This window comes from Pithys albifrons, chromosome 15, assembly GCF_047495875.1.
Source record: "Pithys albifrons albifrons isolate INPA30051 chromosome 15, PitAlb_v1, whole genome shotgun sequence".
NCBI classification, from domain to species: Eukaryota; Metazoa; Chordata; class Aves; order Passeriformes; family Thamnophilidae; genus Pithys; species Pithys albifrons.
Genome location: NC_092472.1, coordinates 8,548,089 through 8,569,749, shown reverse-complemented (window position 1 = coordinate 8,569,749; position 21,661 = coordinate 8,548,089). Strand labels below are relative to the sequence as shown.

At 49.0% G+C, this 21,661-nt stretch overlaps 1 protein-coding gene across 3 annotated transcripts in view; it reads left to right on the top strand.

Moving 5' to 3' along the window:
• The window catches only part of ARHGAP26 (Rho GTPase activating protein 26), a 112,265-nt gene that overhangs the window by 33,989 nt on the left and 56,615 nt on the right, over positions 1-21,661 (top strand). For all 3 annotated transcript variants that reach the window (XM_071569832.1, XM_071569831.1, XM_071569833.1), the window contains exons 11-12: positions 2,701-2,779; positions 18,103-18,139. In XM_071569832.1, the coding sequence (XP_071425933.1) occupies positions 2,701-2,779; positions 18,103-18,139 (116 nt within the window). The remainder of the gene's footprint in view (positions 1-2,700; positions 2,780-18,102; positions 18,140-21,661) is intronic.

Sequence of the window (21,661 nt, the reverse complement as noted above, 5' to 3'; positions counted from 1 at the left end):
AGGAAGATGGTTCTGCTCAGGAAAGTGATGCAATGGGTGCCCTTGCAAATAAACACTGGGGGAGGAAATGCAGAGCTATTTGCAATGGAAATTTGGTTTAATGCAGTTTCGAAACCCCTCCCCTCATGCTGTTAAAGAAGTTTGACTTTGAAGTGAAGCCCGAGGAGCTTTTGTTATCTGCTCAAAGGCAGAACAAACAATTTCTAGTTATCACCTCTTTGCCCTGTGCTGAGGGGACCTGGCACATCAGATACCAGCACTGCCAGACCAGGACTGAACTCTGCTGGAAGTCCAGCACCCAGTGTACCCTAAATGGAGCATTTTAAGTCTTTGTTTTAATATCTTGGCTAAAGAGACAGAAATCCCAGTATTTCCTTTTGCTGCATCTCTCTAGCTGAGCTAGCACCCTTCAACAGCTTTCTGTCTAGGATATCTGTGCCTTCAGCAGCAGCTTGGCTTAAATTCAGACTTAAGCCCTGGCTTAAGCGACCACTCAACTCCCCAGGGACTGCTCTTCAGTCACTTTGTACCTGCACAACCAGAAGCTTTGTGCAGTGTTTTGAACATACTTGCTGTTAGATGTAGAGCATTTTCCCTCTCAGATGGGGTGATGGTTAAGTGGTTTCCTCTTCCCTTCAAAGTGAGTAAACTTCCAAACCACTAAGCTGGTGAGTATTGACTGACTCACCAATGGGATTAGCAGAGATCAAGCACATTATGTCTGGTTTTCTTGGGCCCAGGCTTGGTGCAAGGCTGAGCACACGGGATCCACTGGTGGGACAGTGCTGAGCTGCTGTGTGTGCCAAAAGCCGGTGGCTGGCTGGGTTGGATGGGGAGTGGAGTTAGGGAGAAGGGTTAATCCTCTGTTCCTTGCCTGTAATTTCCACAAAGTGACAGAAGACAGGCCAAACCCACTGCTTGAAAGCTCCTGTTAATGTTTACTCTTCTAGTATAGGACTGATATTTACCAAGGACCAAAGGGCTTCTTCAGAGTGTTGGTGCTGCTCATGTTCTCCTGCTGAATCACCTTTGGGAAGTGCAAGTTACAAATCACCTCTCTTCCCAGGCTTTATCAGTTTTTAAGGATATAGGACAGAACAGAGCCTACGTGCTCTGTAGAACACTCTCTGTGGAACACTCTCCACAGGCAGTTGGCAGCTCCCAAGGTTGAATTGCTCTTCCCACCTTGTGACCCTGCATCCTGGTACCCTGGAGCAGTGAGCCTGACTCCTCTGCCGTTCTGGAGCCTTGTATTTTGGCGTGGGTGGGAAGAGCAGCGTCAGTGCTTCTCCACTGTCATAGTTCCCGTGGATGAAACCCCATAAGCAGAGAAGCACCAGCAGCCCCCCCGAGCCTGCTGAGCCACACAGCACTCGGGCCATGTCTGTGTCTCCCCGTTGCCAGGGATTCTGCCTGCTCTCCTCTGTCAGGAATACCTGCAGCACTTTACTAATGCATCTGAAAATAGCCTGGGAGGAAGCAGCAGGACTAGAGTAGACACAGAACACATCTCCCTTTCTGACTGAGCTAGGGGGCTCTGCCCAGCTGTGCTGTCAGAGCAGCAGTGAGGTGGGATGTGATCACCACTTTGGAGCTGGAGACCTGGCCCAAAGGCATGAGGCTGAGGTGGTACAGGGGTAGCCAGGCTGCATATGTTGGGATCAGCTGTCTGTGGGATGAGCCAGGATGCCGAGATGGAAATCCTGACGGCTTGCAGCCAAGTGAGATGCAGTGAGTCGCCAGCCCACGGTGTGGGAGCACAGCTTCGCTGTGGTCCCCTTGTGCAAACACATACCACACCTGATGTTGTGCAAACACTCCAGCACTTTAAAGCCATCCTGACCTTGCTGGTCATGCTTATCAGACCAGGTAATTGAGGTTTAACTCCTTGCATGGAATGGATGTAGTATCCACTCAGGAGCATGAAGGTAGCGTTGGCCCTTGGGTGAGGGTGGGACCAGTGCTGTCCCCTGGCTCCTGTGCTGTGTGTGCAGCACTCAGGCCTTTTCCCTTCTCATTACAATAAATGAGCCATCACAGGGCTATTTTTTGGAGGCTGGATTTACAGGGCAGCTCACGGCTTGTTTGTGTGTGTGATGGCAGGACCAACACCCTGGTGCAGCTGGGACTCCTGCAGTGCTGCCCAGCTGCTGGAGGAGTGCATGGACTGGTATTGCATCACTGCCACTGCTGCGTGTGACAGCAGGGTATGGACAGGGTCAGGGCACTGACACAGCCATGCTGGCATGAGCATTCTGGAGATGAAATGCTTCACACAGCAGAAGGTCCCCTCTGTGAGTGGTGCTTGGGTTGGTGGTGGGACATGGAGGGCTGGGATGTGTTGGGCTCCTCCTTGCTTGGTTAGCTTCCTTGCCTTCTCCTGTCATTACATGGTTGTGCTTAGCCTGAGGCAGGTGAACTGTCTGGCTGAGGGCCAGGGGAGGAATTTGGCATCCAGCTCTTACACTAAACCCACTGGAAAGGTGTGTCAATCGTTGGAGATGTCCTGTGCTTGCTTGCTGATCCTGGTCAGGACCTGCAGGGATGTCCATGGAGAGGTCAGGCAGGACTAAGCCACTTGTGCTGGGGCTTGGCTAGAAAGAAGTTTATCCTCTTTCCCTCTTCTTCTCATTGGAAATTCATCTTTGCCATTTTGCTTTCCACCCCAGTTCATTTGCAGTGTCCCTTTTCTCTCTGCAGGCCAGGCATCATTACCATGCAGGCGCTTTCGGAAGAAGACCGGAGGCTGTGGATGGAGGCAATGGATGGCCGGGAACCGGTGAGCAGAAATATTACCCAAAAAGCAGAGAAAATTGTGGAGAGCTTTTGGTAGCCCAGGGCAGATTGTTTACTGCAGAGTTGGCTGTCACGCAGCGCCTGCCAGCCAGTGTGAGAGCTGTATCCGTGGGGCAGCTCCTGCCTCCTGCCAAGAGAATAGTTTAATCCCTTGGTTAAATATTTGAGGTAATACTGTATCTCCTGTGCTTGGATTGCTTGAAGGTGCGGTGAAGAGGAGGAGGGTAGGCTTGGCCAGCACAAACATGCTGCTCTGCTGTGCTGAAAGGAAAACATGGCAAAAAGAGCAGTGGAAGAAAATACACTGCAGATTTCCAGGGCTTTTTGAGTCCTGCAACTCCTTGGCAGCCGTTTCTCGGTCTGCTAGAGAATTGTACATTTCGTGTGAGCAGAGGAGTATGGCCCTCGTTCCTTGTGTTTGCTTCTGCCCTGCCAAAGGCTTCCTCACCTCTGAAAAGAATTCTGGAGGTTTGCAGAAAACTCATCATTGTTAGTTTTTATTTTTAAATGCATTTAAAAACCTTCCTGCTAGCTCAAAGAGGTGGTGTGTTCCAGGTGGATCCCTCGGAAGGTGCAGGTGCTGGTGTGGCCCATCCCAGTTCAGCGTGGGGCTCTCCCATGGCACACATGGCACCACCAAGCAGCCAAGACCAGTCTGTGGTGTCCATGCCAAAAGCATATCAGGATATGAAAAGAAACCGTACACAGAGCCAGGGCAGCCTGGGCTATTCCGTGACAGCCCGTGTGGTTTGGAGTTGGGTGTCTGTGCTCTGGGCTTGAGTCAAGCTCTCGCAGTCAGAGTGGAGTCCATGTGGTGAGCAGGGTGTCCCATCCCAGCACAACCCTCTGCCACAGACTGGCACTGGTTTGAGCAAATCCCCTCCAAATCCATGGAAAGGTTCTTTTTTACCAGGAAGAATGTTCATTGAAGCCAGGTGAGGTGTGGATACACAGGGCTGTACTGTGAGCACTGGAAAGCACGTACTGGGCTTAGTCAAGAGCTTGCTTTTAGAACAGGCAGTGGTTTGGAGATTGAGGGGCTGGGTGTGGGAGGCTGCTGCCCTGCATTTCAGGGAAAGGATTGTTTTGTGGATTACAGCCAGGTCCCAGGCTGGAATTGTAGATCCATCAGGTAATTCAGGTAGGATGAGAGCTCAGGAGACTTCTAGTCCAACCTCCTGCTCAGAGCAGGTTGCTTGGCGTGTTACCTGGTTGAGAGCTGAGAGCATCTGAGGGAGGAGAGGGCACAGCTTTCCTGGGCTCCAGCCTGGCTCCTAGCCTGGCCTTCTGATACCCAGGCTGAACTTCTGTTTCAATTTAGGTCTGCTCAGAGAAGCTGTGGCTGCCCCATCCCTGGAAGTGTTCAAGGCCAGTTTGGATGGGGCTCAGAGAAACATGGTCTAGTGGAAGGTGTCTGTGCCCATGGCAGGGGTTGAGCCTGGATGAGCTTCAAGGCCCCTTCCAGTCCAAACCATTGCATGGTTCTGTGCTTGTGACAGCCTCCGCTGCCTTTTCTATCTGCTGTTGAAAGCCTTGCTTGAAAGAACCACCAAGCTCCTCCAGTTTGGCTCTTGACCCCTGGGAAAGCTGTACTGAGACAACCCTCTCCAGCTCCAGATGCCAGCTGTCTTGATCCCTCTTAAAGAAACCCCTACCTTGATTCTGGTTCCACCTGGAGACAGGATATTTTCCATTTCTTCAGAAGCAAAATGTGCATTGCTGCTCCTAGTCCAAGTGGAGCCTTGTCCTCCTCCAACCTGCTCACCTGCTTCCCACTGCCCCCCTCCACTGGGAGCTGCTGTTGCAAGGATGGGAAACCCAGCCACCTGCAGCAGGAGCTGCCAGAATATGGTCACCCAGTTGTGTATTGACTTGCCGATGTTATCAGAATGTGGCACAAGAGCACAGCCACTGCAGAGGTGCAGATAGAGATTTGGGTGCTTGCAAAGTGCTGTGCTTGCGAAAGGTGCTGTGGAGCTACCAGCACAGGACTGCCTGGATTATCCTGTTCCTGAATGTGCTTATGAGAACTTCAAAAACACACAGGTCTTTATACCGTCTGTGTTGCTGTTCGTCCCTATCATGCTCATCAACTGAGGGCAGCCTGCTCATCCAGCATGTCAGGGGTTGTGGCTGTGCATTAATGCAACACTTCATGGCGCTTAGATGCTAATGGCTTAAACTGGCCTTCCAGGTGTGGAGGGAGAACCATGGGAATGCAGCCCATATGGAAACAGATCCAAGAGGCACTTTACTCTTGAAGGTGGTGTGTGTTGACAGATGAGGCAGCTCCTTGTCCTCAGTTATCCTACTCCATCCATCAAAAATGGAGTTGTGGGCTGTTCTGTTTGGGTTCTTGTCTTTCAACACCAGGGTGTGGCATGTTACCTTCTCCAGGGAGATTTCCTTGAACAAGAGACAAGGATTTAACCTTCGGACTCCTAGGAATATCCATCCTATGCTTTGACTATGTTTCTGTAACCAAAGAACCCTACTGGAAAGAATGTCTGGTTTTCCTTTGATTTTACTGTTGAGTGTGGGAAAGGCTTGGCACAATGGACACAGTAGTTCTATGTGCAAATTTGGGCTGTGGAGAGATTAACGTGGACTGGAGTTTGTTTCTTAATTATAATGAAGAAAGTAAACCCAAATGTGAAATTACATCTTAGTGAAATCTAAACATAGAATGTGGCTGCATTAGCCAAGACATTTGTCACAACTTGAGAAGATTTATGCTCTATCTCACAGTTGGAGCAGCCTCCAGACAGCTCTCATCACGCCGTTAACTCTTACCACTTGTTATTCATTTGGATAAACCCCCAGTGTTGACTTTGGGTTTTCTTTGGTATTACAGAGGCTGGAAATAGGAGAAACTGCTAAGTTTGTGACAGGGCAGTGGTGTTTGGTTTTCTTAAGATACTCAGGTCAGTTTCCTATGGATTTGCTCCTCTGGTGATGAAGTTTGCAGATGTATACGGTGGAGGCCAGAGTGGTTCTGAAACTTCTTGGAACCTGAATCAGGAATAAAAGCTGTATTGGCTGATGGTGGCTATGGTGGGCTGCAAGATTAGGAGAGGCACAAATTAGACTGTGTGTTAGGTGGCAAAGGACAAGGTAAACGTTTTGGTAAGGTGGTGGCTTTCTTGCCAAGCCTGTAGCTAGAGTGGAGGAGGAGGTTCAAGGGAGACCTTATTCCTCTCTGCAATTCTCTGACAGGAGGATGGAGCCGGATGGTGGTCGGACTCTGTGCCTAGGCAACAAGGGGTAGGAAAAAAGGAAACTACCTCAAGCTGTGCCAGAGGAGGTTCAGGTTGTACATCAGGAGGAATTTCCCCACAGAAAGGGTTGTCAGGCATTGGAAGGGGCTGTCCAGGGAGGTGGTGGAGTCCCCATCCTTGGAGGTGTTTAAGGAATGTCTGGACATGGAACTCAGTGCTCGGGTCTAGTTGACAAGATGGGGATGGATTGCAGATTGGACTCGGTGATCTTGGAGATCTTTTCCCATCTCAGTGATTGTGTGACTGTGCCAGCCCGGAGAGATGCCGGTGCCCTGCGGCCGCTCCCCACTAGATGGCAGCTGAGACCGGCCACTCACGGCACTGGTGCCCTGCGGGCTGAACCAGGACCCCCCAGACCCCCGGGCTCTGTGGGGTCTCTGGGGCTGCCCTCACCCCTATCCTGGGGTCTGGAGGTCTGGGAGAGGGACGTGCCCCCTGAGCCTGCATGCACTTTCTGTGTTTGGGCTGCTCAAGGTGGGATCTGTGCTCACTTCCCAGCTTTGTACCCAAACCCCAAATTAGAACCACTTCCCTCCTCTGTCCCCATCTCCCCCTACATGAGCAGCCAATAGTTTTGGGATGGCAGTGTTTAATCTGGGTGCACTGAAGGAAGGAGAGTGCAGATCTTCAGTACCTGCCAGGTCTCTGGGCTTCTCCCTCCACAGCCTTAGGAGTCTTTCCTCTCTCCCTGCCCCTCCATGCGTCCCTGGGCTGAGGCTGGGCACTCCCAGAGTGACCACTGCCACCATCCCGGGAGTCATCCTGTGACGGTGGTGATGGGTTTGGGTTGGTGAGAGGAGCAGAGGTGAAGCAGCAGCAGTGTGGTTGCATGTCCCCACTCATCACCAGCCTGGGACCGTGGGGCAGGACTCCCTTCCCTGCAGTCTCCATTGGCTCCTCCACATGGGCTGGGTGCAGTGGCCTTCCAGCAGCTCTGGCCACACACTGAGGCTGGTGGTGATGGGTGGGATGGTGCCTCTGGAGCTCCCCATGCCATGGTCCTGTTCCCAGCCCCAGGGCCATGCTCCTGGTGGGACAACTGGTCAGTGGTCCGGAAGCTTCTTCAGCCCTGCTGCTCCAAAGATGCTGTGTGGTGTTTGTGTGGCAAACAGTGACAGCAGAGCCCAGCCCCACATTCCTGCCCAATGCACCTCCTGCCTTCTCCTTGGATATTGCTGCGGGGAATTCTTTCTGAAATTGTTTTTCATTTTCCTTGTCTAATTATGCAAAATGCTGAGAGATTTATTTCCCAGTGGAAATGATGTCTTTTGAACTTACTCCAGTGCTTTCAGCCTTGGCATTCCTGTCATTTTGGCTCATTCAAAAAATAAATTGACTTGAAGGACTTCGATCCCAGCGCCCATGAGGCTAGTGGGGAGCAGCCGGGTACCCACTGCACCCCTTCCTGACACCCTTACACTGGGCTGGTACTCACTGGAGCAGCAGATCTGCTTTACCCTTTTAATTCCTTACATTATCAGAGATGGTAGAAAAGTCCTCACCCAGAGTATCTTTGTGTATGTACAGTGTCTTTGGCTGAGTTCTCTTTGCTTGGAGAGCCTGTGGATGAGTGGGGGAGTGATCACCGTGTTCTTCCCCCTCCTCTCCTCAGGACTGGGTCCGTGTCTGTCACTCCAGCTTGTTTCTTCACAGCCTTTTCCATGCTGATCTTTGAATGCTCCTGATCCCAGAGATGTGTGTTTTTGTCAGCTTTCTGGAAAAGATGTTTTTTCTGTGTACACTTTATCTTGCAGGTTTTCATGGCCGTTATCCTGCTGGGTTCGTTTGCTTATAGCAAAATTTTTTTGTTGTTCTCAATGATCTGAGTCATTCCTGTTGCTGCTTCTCCATCTCCCTGTCTGTCTTTGCTGAACAGAACATTTTTTCCCCACTCTGCCTGCTCTTAATCTCTTAAGTTCACCCAGTGAACTTTTCCTGAACTGGAGCTCAGTCTCTCCCTGTTCTGGGAGCATTCCTGCTGCCCCTGTGGAGTTCCCCCTAACCCAGGGGAACTCCTGCTTGGCTTTTTTTTGCACTCACAGTTCAAGATTATTGCCCCCAAAAAAATTCTTTGTCTTTTTTGAGGACAAAAGGTGGTAGCAGAAGATTCTCAGAGAATCAGCCGGAGCTTTCAGACCAAGTGAGATGCATCGCGCTCCATGTTAGTTCTTATATCATGTGCTCTTCCTGCTGTTCCCTCCCTCTCCCTCCCCTGTTTGGTAACTCATTTAAGCCTGTAATAGCAGTAACTTTACATGGGGTTCATAAGCTTTTATTTTGCTTCTAAAGCACTTAAGCCAGTGAGATCTTAAGCCTTGACTTCAGGCTTTTATTCTTGGTTCCAGCCACTGCTGCTTCACTGGCTGTCTCGCCCAGCCACAGTCAATGCTGGCTGCAGACTGGTGGGCTTTGTCCTTTGCTTAAAGAAGCTGCTTCAGTCATAGAAGAATAATGAGAGAAGCACTCTAGAGCATTTTTAAAAAACAAAAGAGCCCTCTGGCTTCCTTTTACACACCTAAGAGTGCTGTCCCACCCAGTTTTGGCAAGTTTGAATCATGGAATCATAGAATCAATTCTTTATGACCTCTTCTTCCAGCTGTGTTGTTGGGGATGTACAGGAGGAGAGCAGTAGCTCCCATGTGAATACCTCATAATATCTTTAATGCATTCCTTCCTCTTCCATGGGGTCTGTGCTGCAGAATTTGGCTACAAGCATTTGACTTTGCCTGGAGACAGGGTTGGTTGGTTCCAGGAGAGCAGCTGGGTTTCGCTCTCCCTTTGGCAGATGATGTTGGCTCTGCTGGGGGTGCAGTGGCAGCTGCACATCTCCTCCTGTGTTGTGTCACTGCTGATACCCCCCACGGGAAACTTGCAGAGAGGGGTGAGGGTTGGAGCTGTGAGTATAGGTCCTGTCACCAGTCCACAGGATGTCAAACAACACACATCTCCGGTGTGGGACACCCACCAGCTCTGCTGCAGCACTCAGTTTTGGGTTTTTTGGGTTCAGGCCAACGTGATGAGAGGTGGGTTAGGTTTGCAGAGTCCCTGGGGAATGGTGGTTCATCGAACCTGAATTGCAGCACAGCGTGTGGAACAGGATGGATCAGCTGCGTGTGGCAACTTGTTTGTGAGTCTGGGCCTGGAGAGGTGAACAAGCTTAAGGGAAGGGTGCAAAGGGGTTGCATCCAAGGATTTTGTTGCATAGTTTGGTGGGAACTTGTTGTCCACCCTTTGGCTGTGCTGGCAGCTCTGCAGGGAGGCACAGAGCCTTGGCTGTAATGACAGATCAAAGAGTGTGCTCACTTTCCTCTCTGCTCTTCATCACCTCTGCTTAGAATTATTTGATCAGGCAATTAAAGAAACATGTAGAAATTCAGGGAATAGCTCAGTGTTAGGAGAATAAACTCCCCTGCCAATTTGAATAGACTATTAGAGTATTGTTTCCTACTTTAAATTAAAAATTAAAGTGAATGGTTCATTGTACAATGAGTTGCCAAACTACCCTCTTCATTTATATCTTCCTTTATTGGTCCTTACATTTGGCTTTAAGCAGTGATTTCCTGGCTTGCTGTAGCCCCACCACTGTTCCTGACCCAGGAGTTTTCCTTCTCCCAGCTGCAACCCTAAGAGAAGGTCTGTTCTTTGAAACTCTGTTTTAATGATCTTATTTCTGTCCTTCTGGTCTCTCTCCTGTTCCACCCTCAGTTTGCCATTTCTGGCAGATCCCTGTGCAGAGCCAGGAATCTGGATTCCGGCAGGAGCAGGATTGGGATGCAGGAGCAGGCAGGCTGCAGTTTGAGGTTGTGACAGTGTGCAGGTGGACGTGTCCCATGCTGTCCCTCAACCAGTCTTTGTTGGATGCCACACTGTAGAAATGCTGCTGAGTGAGTTTTGTGCAGCTGCAGGTGCTGGGTACGTGTTGGGGTGAGTGATATCCCAGGGAGGTTGCTGGTTTTGTGCAATTTCAGGCTCTGTCTAGAAGGGGGTAAACGTTCTGCTGCAGTTTTGGAGAAGGACACCAGCACCATTTAAAGTCTCCATCGGACTGGCTCTCATCATCAGGAAGGAACTCTGTGCTACAACCCAGGATTGCTTCGAGAAGCCTCTGCAGTAACCCTGGGCTCACAGGGGTGTCCCTGGGAGCAGAGGGATGCGACTGTCTCCTTTCTGCTGCCTTTCCGAGAGCCTCAGACCCATGGCTGACCCAGGTGTCCCTCACCAACAGCTGTGCAAAAGGGGGCTTGAAAGTGGTCTTAGCTCAAGGATTTCAGTCTCAAACCACCAGCCACTGGTAGTTTAACCAGTGCTGGCACTAAGCCACCAGTGTTGTTCGTAACACCCGGGCAATGTCAAAACTCCTTCACAGAGCAAAGCGCCAGGCATGGCTGTGTTACAGTTATTTTAAAAATAAAGATGACACTGTCATTTAAAATTAGGCTGGTTTTGATGTCTTGAGAGCCCGTGTTCGTCAGCAGACGTTGAGAGGAGGAAGGGCGTGTGTGCTGGCTGGGGCTGGCTGGGCTCCAGGGCAGAGCTGCTGGAGGAGGATGTGCAAGTTGTTGCTCAAGCATCCTAGAAAACTTAAGGGAAGCTTAGACTAATAAAAGTTTTTGCTTTTTATCAGTCATTTGAGTGATCCCAGCATATCTGCTCTGCTGGACTTGCCTAAAAATGCTGTGCTGGGAATCTTTAAGCACTTTAGCTATTTCAAAAATGTATTTTACTGACCTTTAGCTGCATTATTCTGAGGCTGCCGTAGATCTGACACGCTCTGCTCCCCATCACTTCCATATAACCTCCAAAGTATCTGCTGTTGGATCTCCTGTCTACAGTTACACATGGGAAGTTGACAATTTGACCCAGGTAATTTTTTCCCATAGTTTGACCCAGGTAATTGTTTCCTTGGGTGACAAACATGGTGGGTTATATAACTGCGCTGAGCTAAGCAGCCCAGCTGGCTGGCAGGGAGCCCAGTCAGCCTCGGCTCTGGAGGCCCTTGGGAATGCCTGCACTTGTAATAAAACGTGGGCTTGTTTTTAATTAGAACCATCCTTTAGTTCAGCTCTGAGAGACAGAAGAGCAAGACCCATGTAGGGGATTTGAGCCCCCAGATGCTTTACATCTGATAGATTTTTTTTTTGTCTTCTAATCAGGTCCAGGGTATAAGTTCTGAGCTGAAATTCATGTTGGAAAGAAGGAGGAGGAGAGAGAGAAAAGGGAACACGAGGTGGGAGGTGACTCCAAAAGTGATGAACAGTAGGTTGGGAGGAAAGGAAGGAAGGAAGGAAGAAGCTGCCAGGGTCCCTGGTCACCCTCTTCCAAATGAACAGCCTTGTCTGAATGACATAAACCAGCATTTCACAGTAGGTTTCTGCTGCCCTGCCAAGTTCTCCACTTGGGAAGCAAGACATATTTTTGCCTCCCTTCCCACTGCAGGGAAGTTTGAAGGGATGTGGGCTGGGAGAGATGATACTCCTATCTATCCTTCTGGCTCACAGAGCAAGGAAGGTTATTTCTAACCACAACACAGTGTAGTCTAGCTCTGAAAATCCTGCTTGTACTACAAAAACCTGGCTGTGGGACAAAAATAGAACAGGGTTGATAAGACAGAGCCAGAAACAAGGGCTGATTTCATCAAGGTTGCCAGGTGTCCTGCTTTTAATAAGGAAATAGGCTTTTTGTATGTGATCCGCCCTGCTCAGTGTTTTGCTGGGATCCTCCTGCTGGGCTGTGTCCCAATGCAGCCGCTCTGCAGTGCTGTGCCAAGCCTGGGTGTCAAGTGCAGAGGAGCCTGGCATGGCACATACCCATGCCATCTCATGCTTGTCTTCTTTCTTCCTTTCCATCCTTCCTCTTTCCACTTCCCTGTTGCTGCAGGGACAGGATATAGGGTGTCCTCCCTTCCCCAGCCATGTTTATGGCATCTCTGAAGGGCTCTTTGGTGGTCAGAGGCTCTGGCCCCACTCTAGGCATCCCTGGATATGGCTCTCTGTGGGATACACTCTGGAGTGCAGGGACATGATCAGGTGCATTACTGGTATCCAAGCGAGGGAAAGATTAGGAGGAAAGACTTGTTCCAAGTGGATCTGCTGTTGTAGAGCAATTAATGAGTGGGGAAAGGGATGTGAAAAAGTTCCAGCCCAGGTTTCCCACTGCTGGGCTGAGCAAGGCCTAGTGCAGAGGCTGCGTTGGAGCTCCAGGGTGCTCAGGGTGCTGCACCAGCTGAGTCAGTCAGAATGGCTGGACTCCAGTCTCCATGCTCGTTTTCAGCTCATTTTACCCTCTTCCTTTCTAAAAGGATTGCAAAACACCTGTGTGGAATGCCTGTGCTCTTCCTGCCCATGTCTTCTCATCCTGTTCCTGGATGGCTGGAAAGTCACCTGGGCTACCAATTCTGAGTGAATTTCAGTTTCTGTCTTTTTGGCTTTGTGCATCTTCTGAGCTGAAAGTTGACTCGTTCCTGGTTTTTTTGAGGATTTCTGAATATGAATCACAAGGAAATTGCATAATACTGCAGCATTTCCTCCCATTGCTCCAGGCCTTGCAAACACTGTGCTCCTCCAGGGAGACCAGGGAATTCTGGCAGGACTGGCCCCTTCTGATAGTCCACATGGAAAGTCTGTGTTGAAGGGAAGGTCCAAGCACAAGTGAAAGAATTGTGAGGTGGAATCTTCCACTTCAGGGCATGGTGGTTGAAATCCTCCTCAGATGGAGATTCTGCTCCCTCCAAACCACGTCTGCTGCCTTCTTGGTCTCCAAGGCTTTCCTTAAATCCCTCTGAGAAACCAGGCAGTTCTTCGCTTTAGATTCTAGCCATTGGGCAGAACTTCACTCGGATTTTGGAACCGGACGGATTTTGGGAGCTGTGCTGAACACTGTGCATCCTCCAAGGAATGCAGCTTAGGTTGGGCCATTTTGGATTTTAAATTTTAGATGAGAATTTGTTTTTTGTATGACATGCATATTCACAAAAAGTTCATGACACAGGTACAAGTGCCGTACGAGAGCACTGTCCATGTCTTGTGGAGGTTAATGGACACCATGGGCAGCAGTATGAACCCTGAAATGAGGAAATAAACATTAAATTACTCAACATCATCTTTTCATAGTTCCCCTTCCAACCCTCAGCTACTTCCTTTTCCTTTTCTTTTCCCACAGTCCAGTTTCATCCCAAACCACCCCCATAACCATTTTCTCTTTGCACGCTTATGTGTGCAATTTATTTAGAATCAGACTGGAAAACTGATGGGTTGGATTATTCTGGGTTTATCTGTGCACAAGCAGAAAGTGGCATCAGATGATGAATAGTGGCTGTAGGACTATTTTAGGCTCTGGGTGATGGCCATCTGTGCCTGTAGAATACTTTAGTCTTTGGATGGTTGTTCTTGGTGGCTGTAGAGTATTTTAGGCTCTGGATGGTGTCTGTAGAAGTGTTTTAGGCTCTGATGGTGGCTGTCAATGGCCGTATTGGTTTTTTAGGCTCTGGACAGTGATTGTCAGTGGCTGTAGGGGTATTTTAGGCTTTGAATGATGATTCTCCAAGCATTTCTGATTAGGAAAACCCACATCTGATGTTTGTATTACCCACAGCTCTGGTGTCATGTGTGTGTGTGGTAATGGCAGGACTGAATTTGGAGCAGACAGGAGCAGGTGCAGTGTCTGCATTGCTGTCTCTGCCCAAACTTGGGTTCATGTGAATGTGGGGACATGGACTGATGAGCAAACACTCAGCTGTGGCTGTGGGTGGGTGTGAGTGAGTTACCCTCCAGCTCATCCCATCAGCTCTGAGGGAGCAGGACAGCTGGTGGTGCTTCCTGGGTTGTGTGTTCCTCTAGCACCCCTTTGAACATTGCAGACCTCTTAATCATCCCTATAAACCCATTTCCTCTGCAAAACAAAGTGTATATTTGATGAAATATCTCACCAAAGGAAATAACTTGTTCTTTGATGAATTATCTTAAATATCAAGTTCATAACAGAGGATAGTGCAAGTGTCAGAGTAGTCATGAGTTCCAACTTCTGTTGTGCTCTTATAAAATTTATTCTTCTGGATTACGTAGAGATGCATCTTGAAATTTTTCAGTAATAGCTCATAAAGCCCTTGTTGAAACCCCCAAACAGCAGTGATGCTACAGGAATGAAGCAGCAGAAGCTTCTGCTGAAAAAAAGATACCCTGAACAAAATCAGACTATTTGACCATCTACAGTATGAATTTAGAAAACTAAAATCAAGGCATCATGGTCTGCAAATTTTGCATTAGATTAATACGTATTTTTGCTATACATGTCACTTCTGAAACTGCCTGGTAAAGATCTTTTGGCTCTGAAGATACACTCAAATAGGAATAATTAGTGAGAGGATGATGTTAAAGCATTGCAGTGCTGCAGGGCAGGGATTTGTCTCCACGTTAGTCACTAGCCCCAGTTCTGAGTTTTATAACCCAGCCTGTTCCCACACGTGTCTGTGGGACACGGGCCCTTCACTCTGATGTTCCTTCCCTCGAATTTCCCACCCTTTGTCAGTGACTAATACTGCAAAGTGAAAGAAGCTTTTTATTTCACTAGAAGCTTTCTGAGTTTAGGTCTGTTTTCTCTAGAGTGTGTTAAGGACAAGAAAACAGCGTGTGGGTATAAAAATACACTTATTTAGTGGTGTTTTATTGTCTGGCTCAATACTGGGCAATGTGTTTGTCTGCTGAGCTTCTGCCTGGGCCTTTCCTGTCCTCAGCAGCCCTCCCACATGGTGTCTGTTGGGTGCTGTCACCCTGTGAGGTGTCCCTGTGCCATCCCTTCACATTCACCTGGCACAAGTGTTGGAGCCCCATGTCCCAGTGCTGTATCCTGTGTAAGACAGCCCACAGCCAACATGAGCATGGGAATTGTGTGCAGACATGCAAGGGAGAGGATGTTGGGTAGGCAAAAAATCAAATCCAGTCCTTGGCAGTTGTTTGGAAGAGGGTTCAGAAAAGGCTCCTAGCCAGGTGCCCATCTCTCCCGGGACAGAGGTGCCTCAGGCCCAGGCTCAGGGCCATGTGTGTTGTGTTGGGAATAGCAAGAACTTCTTTTAAAATCCACACCCTTTCACAGGGAGAGGTTGGTGCATCAACTGACTGACTTGTATGTGAGGCTTAATCTTCAAAGTTGTCCTTGTGCTTTAAGCCCTGCATGTAATCAGAGCTGCTTTGGAAAGAATGGAATATTAACATCCATAGAGCCAAGCTGGCCAGGAGTGACCACTGCTGTGCCAGGAGCCCGAGGGTTTGTCAGCAGGGTAGAAGTGACCCTCGAGGCACTGGAGGAGCCTCACTCTTGGTCTTCTTGGAACTCTTTACACAGCAGCCCTTTCCTCAAACTTGGAAACTCTCTTACCCTGAAAAATCTCTTTCCAAAACATTTGATGTGGTATGGGAAAAGTACTTCTTTTAAAAAGTAATGCTTTGCTTGGAAAACAAAAGGATATTACAGACTAGGGCTTGGTTAAAACCTTGATGATGTAGAGTGGTATTAGTGGATTAACACAGACAATGGATTAAAGGTTTGTCCTCAATAAGATGGATGTAGGATCACAGTATCTCCTTGTTTTATGGTTGCAGTTGACCTCTGTATGAAACTTCCTTCTTGTTGTGTGCACACTTTGCAATTAATGGCATAAGCATATTGTTTCCTTGCCTGCCCTTTTCCTTGTTTTAAGATCAGTCTCTGGTGATTAACAACCTCTATTGTTTCATGGTTCCAAACTGGAGGAGCGAATACACAGGCAGTTGATCTCCCTGTAGCTGATGGGCTGTGTACCATGACTCAAGCAGGATGGTTTGGGTTGGAAGGCACCTTAAAGCTCATCTCATTCCACCCCCTGCCATGGGCAAGGACACCTCCCACTAGACCAGGTTGCTCCAAGCCCTGTCCTTCACTGTATATACCATTACCTGTATGTCTGGGGTGAGCCAGGACATGAAGTGTGTGAACCCAAGGAAGGACCATGTGTCTCCAAGCATATGAGTAGTAGTTACCTCAGACTGTGTCCCTGGTCCCTTCAATGAGCCTTCTAACAGAGCCTGGAAAGTTTTCCTTAGGGATGGCTGACACCATGGCAGGGGGTTCTGCTGGGGAGCACTAGTGGTGAAGGAACTCGACAGTAGTTTCCTTCCCTCTTTTCACATATTTTATTTTCTTGATATAAACACTGTTCATAGAGGAAAACTCTCTTGCTGACTGCAGCTGGCTTTGCTGCTGAATCATCCCCCGCTTGCCAGATGTGGCCTGATGGATTTTCCCCTACAAACAATCATCTCTACTTGGTCTTGTGTTGCATAGCCAGGTGCCCTGGAACGGAGAGGGAAGGTGCTCCTTGGGAACTATTGTAGGAATTAGTGTTATGGGATCAGTCTCTGCATAAATCCCCAATTTTGAGCAATTCCATTAGTATTTGTGCTTCCCTGAGAGTGTCCTGGGTGGCAGAGTTGATCCAAGGTCTCCAGCTGCCTTCTGGCTGGTGCCCAAACAGGCAGGGGAGTGCAGGAAAAGCCTATATTTGGGAGACCTGCAAGGAAGAAATCTGTTTATGTGCCCTAATGGGGATGTGCTATGTGACACAGCCTTTTTGGGGTGTTTTTGGTTTGGATGACAGAGATGTTGTGGGCTGGTTTTGGGGCACCCAGGGTGAGCCCTGTGGTGAGCTCTGCTGTAGTGAACAGCACGTGTCTGGCTGCCACCAGCACTGATCCTTTGAGGGCATCACAGCCAGCTTCCCAGCCTTATGCTCCTGCTGGGGCTCCTGATCCTGGCAGGAGAGACCCTGCTGGAAGCACAGACCCTCCCACCTTCAGTGTTACTATCAGAGATTGGGATCCCATGGGGGGAAAGCTGTGCCTGCAGCCCAGAGCCTCTCCCATCCCCGCTTCTGTGGCCGTTGCTGCCTGTGTGTTGCTATCAACACAGCCTTTGGAAACGTTCCTTCCCTGCTGGCTATTTTGAGGGGAAGCATGTGATACAGGCAGCTCCCTGTGCTCTGCTCCCTGTGAAAGGGGGCTCCCAAAAGAGGAAGGGTGTGAGCGCTATGGCTCCGACAGCCTGCACTGGCCTTTTGTCCTGTCCAGTGGATGGTGCTGCACTCAGCTCCAGCTGGGATGCAGCTGGAGCCCAGGGATGTGTGTGTGTGTTCCTGTAGGGACTCTGAGTGCTGAAAGATTATTTTAAACCATTCTACTCTGTTGAGCTGGAGAAATACAACCTGTCTAAGGGCTGATCTTTACAGCTGCTGTTGGCATTATGCTGGACTTTTAAATTGTCCTCACACTGTGATTAAAACTTTCTGCCTGTGTTTTTCCCTTTACATTGTATCCGCTGAAACATTTCATCTCAAGTAGACAAGCTGCAGTGGTGATTGGGGTGGGAGATGGAGCACTGATATTTGGAGGCTGGAGAGAGTTGGAATGGAGTCCCAGCAGTGGCTCTGCTGTTGGCAGTGCTGGATTGCCTCATCCTGCTGCACTTCATGTCCTCTCTAAGTTAATGCCATTTCTTTTCCTCTCTTACTCTTTGCCTAATTTGCTCAGGCTATAAGTACCTGAGGAGGGTGGCTGCCTTCTCTGTGTCTGACCTGCACCTACCTGAGGTTCCTGTAATTCCTGCTTTGCTCCAAATATATATCCTTGATATGTGTCTTTCAGAAGAGGAGTTGTAGAATCATGGAATAGTTTGGTTTGGACAGGATCTTTAAAGGACATCTAGTCCAACTCTACCTTCATTTTGTTTAAAAAGCCCTGTAGTTCTGGGTTTACCTGGTCCATCACATTTGGTTTCTCTTGTTGTAGGCTCTATCCTAGTTATTATTTTAATAGAATTCCAGAGCTGTGGCAGCCCGACCTTTGGGTGCAGAAGGTCATGGTGCTCTTTGGGGACCTGCCTGTTGGGGCAGGTGGAGGCAGGTCCTGGCAGCAGACACCATCAGGGTAACACCAGGCATGTCAGCAGTCCCTTCCCAGCTGGAGCCCAGGTCCTCATAAGACTTTCTTCTTGTGTTTTCCAGGTGTACAACTCAAACAAGGACAACCAGAGTGAAGGCAGTAAGTATTTCTTCTGTATGTCTGGGGTGAGCACCCCTGAGAGGTGGCTGAGCTGTATGGTGGTCAGCAGGAGATACTGGTGGCACTGGGCTGTGCTGGGTTTCCCTGGGCCAGGGGCTGACAGGAGTTGGCATGGGGACTGCAGGGTGGCCTGGAGAAAGCTGTGTCTGGCATCCAGCAGGGACTCAGGTCAGAAGCTTGATGGTGGGACATGGGGCCACAGAAAGCAGTGCCAAGCAGTTACCTCCACACCTCGGGGTGTGTCTCCTCCTGCCTCAAACACTGATGTCCCCCAGGGCAGTGCAGAGATGCTGGTGGCCTTGAGACCTGCTCCTGATGATCAGCAGAAGGTTCGGGTGGCACTGGGGCAAACCAGCTTTCCTTTTTGAGCCAGAATGTTCAGTGTGAATGTGCCTTTCCAAAAGCGAACTGGAGCAGAAATACAGGAGTGAGGAGGTCCTGTCTCATCAGGACTGTCAACAAGAGCCCTTAAAAATAAAAAAGCTGTTTTTATTGTAGTTCAGGCGATCAAAGCCTTGAGTCAAGAAAGCACTTGTTTTAGTTCCTAGAGGACCAGTTGCACCTGGTCCTGTCTCTGATGTTCTGTTTTAAAACCCTTAATTGAGTCATTTCCCAGTAGGTTTGATTTGCCATAATTGCAATACTCAAACCCCTGATCCCTTCCCTCCTTCCCTCAAAGCCACTGGTCACGTGGGAGCCCGGCCCAGGCTGACAGTCAGTACATGGTTCATTTTTGTGCTGCCTCAGACACGGCATTTTCATCTTGAGCCAAAGCATTTTTCTCACAGTAATTGGTATAATTTGCAGCTAATGTTCCTCACACCCATTTCAGCTCTTGCACAAAGCAGTCTTTGCCCCTTCCCTGCTCTCTCTGCTATGGTTTTTCCTTCTCTTTGGCCCTCTCTGGCATCAGCTGCACATCTGTCTTTTCATATATGTGTTCCTCCTGGCTCTGTGCACCCAGGTGATCCTCACAGAGCTCAGTGCTGTGCCTCATGCTTGGGAAGAGCAGCATGGGTAATGGCCTGTGGAACTCTGCTAGAACAGCTCATCGTGACTCAGTTTTCCAGAGAAGCAAAAGGAGATTTTGAGGCACAGAGACCAGGACTCAGCTGGCTCAGCTCCATCTTACCCAGCTGTGAGCTGTCACTGCTTTGTGTTCCCTGCACACAGCCCCTGGCTCTGCCAGAACTGTACCTGCTGATTTGGGTGAGAAACCATTTTGGTAGTCTGTCCTAAAAATGAGAAAGATCCTCCCTGTCTGCTGCACAGACTGTTCTTCCTGGCTCTGGAAGAGGGTTGGAACCCTTGGCTGTGTACGTAACAACACTTCCAAACCCTCCAGCTGGGTTGGGGCTGCCACTGGTGTGGTCAGAGATCTGAATGCCTCAGCCCTCATTAAATCCATGTCTTAGAGTTCTGCTTGCCTCACCACCCACTGTAAAATTGATTCAGGGACTGGCTTTCTGCCAGCAGCCCTTGTTACCGGAGCTTCCTATAGGGACTCAAAATGAGTGTGGTGATTGAGTGGGTCCGGATGCAATTCCTGACCCTGGAAACCTCTATACCTCTGCTTCCTGCTTGCACTTATGGCAGTCTGAAAGCACCTCACAGTGCTGTAGTGCTACTTTTTGGCCACTAATTTTATAGAGTTTTTGTGTTTCCATCCTGCTGCGTTGCCAGATGGCCATCAGCCCACAGGTGATTTATCTTGATCTGCTTTGGGAGGGGAGTTGAAGCCATGCCGAGGGGGCGAGTGGGTGTCACTGAACCACACAAGCCAGGAGAATTTAGGTGCACTAGTTTGCAAACCAGAAGGACTTGCCCTGCTCTGTGGAAACAAATCCTCCAGACCATTTGTGCTTATTGCATGGAACAGCACAGAACCTCTTTCCCTTCCCTCACCATTTCTCTCTCCTTTTTCCATATCAACTTGGTTCTCCATTAGTTGAGGACAACATCAAAAGTTATCTTTGTTTTCACAGGCTCTTCACATACCTTGAGACCCTTGGCTGCCCTGTCTGCTCTGCTCTTATCTTTGTGGATCTGGCCATCCCCAGCAGGCACAGTCAAGGAATCGCAGAATGGTTTGGGGTGGAGTAGACCATAAAAAGTCATTTAATCCAACTCTCTTGCCCTGGCCAGGGACACCTTCCACTAGATCAGGTTGCTCCAAGCCCCTTCCAACCTGGCCTTGAACACTTCCAGGGATGGAGCAGCCACAGCTTCTCTGGACAACCTGTGCCAGAGCCTCACCACCCTCATTGTAAAAGACTTCTTCCTTTTATCTAACCTAAATTAACCCTCAACCTTCCTTTCACAATCTTGGTAGTTCACTGGTAGTTTGAGACTTGAGAACTCATTTCTGGTAACACTTAAAATTCATTTCTCTTTAATCTCTGCTTCTTGGTTTCTCCCCTCTTCTGTGCCTCTTATTTCTGTGAAGTCTTTGAAAGAACTCAAACCAGTGATTATTGCATGGCACAGAAATATGTGGTGTGGAGGCAGAAAAGCTGCTCTGACCTTGTATTGCCATGACCAACACACAGCTGGAGGCAGCCAAGCTGCACAGGGCTGATTCAGTCCTATCCCCTTTCCCGATACTCTGATGTGCCACATCAGCATAAAGTGAAGGAATTAATGGATTAAATAGAAATAATCTGCTAGGCAAAAATAGAATGGAATTGAGACCAACTCACTAGCACTAGAGATGTGATGCTACTTAAAGGTCAGATGAGTGTCAGAGGGTGTGTGGGCAGCAGCTGCAGTACAGGTGATGTGTATCACCTTTGCCAGTGTAAATTGTTCCTCTGATAGATTAATTACAGCCTGGATAGCATAGCCCTTTGGCACTGGAACGCTGCTGCTGTAGGAAGAGCCTGTGACATACCTGGAGCTGAGTCTCCCATCGTTTCCTGGGGAAGGAGAGCTTCAAGGGGAGCTCTTTCACTTGCTGTCAAACATACAGACGGGGACAGTTTAGACTGGAAATTAAGGATGCCCAGCCCTGGCACAGACTGCCCTGGGCAGTGATGGAGTCCCCATCCCTGGATGCATTTAACAGGTGTGGATGTGGCACCTGGGGACATGGGTTAATGGTGGCCTTGGCAGTGCTGGGAGCACAGTTGGACTCGATAACCTTAGAGGGCTTTTCCAACCCAGATGATTCCATGATTCTGTGATCTGGACAGCAGTAGTTTCAAATCTGCCTTTGATGTGGGCTGTTGCTGAACTGAATCATTGGGTAAATGACTGAGATAAAGAGCAGCTGCTCTGTCAGAGGAGAAATCAAGCTTTTATAATGCTCATTAAAAGTTAAATTTAAGGATGAATAAAGGCACTTTGGATATTTAATCAGATATTATTTCTGGATGTAGCTACTGCAAATAAATCTCCGACCTTTCCTGATGCAGAGCTCGACAATGAGTGGAAAAGCTTATTCGTCTGCTTAGGGAGATTATGCCAGGTCACTTCCATCCAGAGGGACTGCTGGATTTCCTA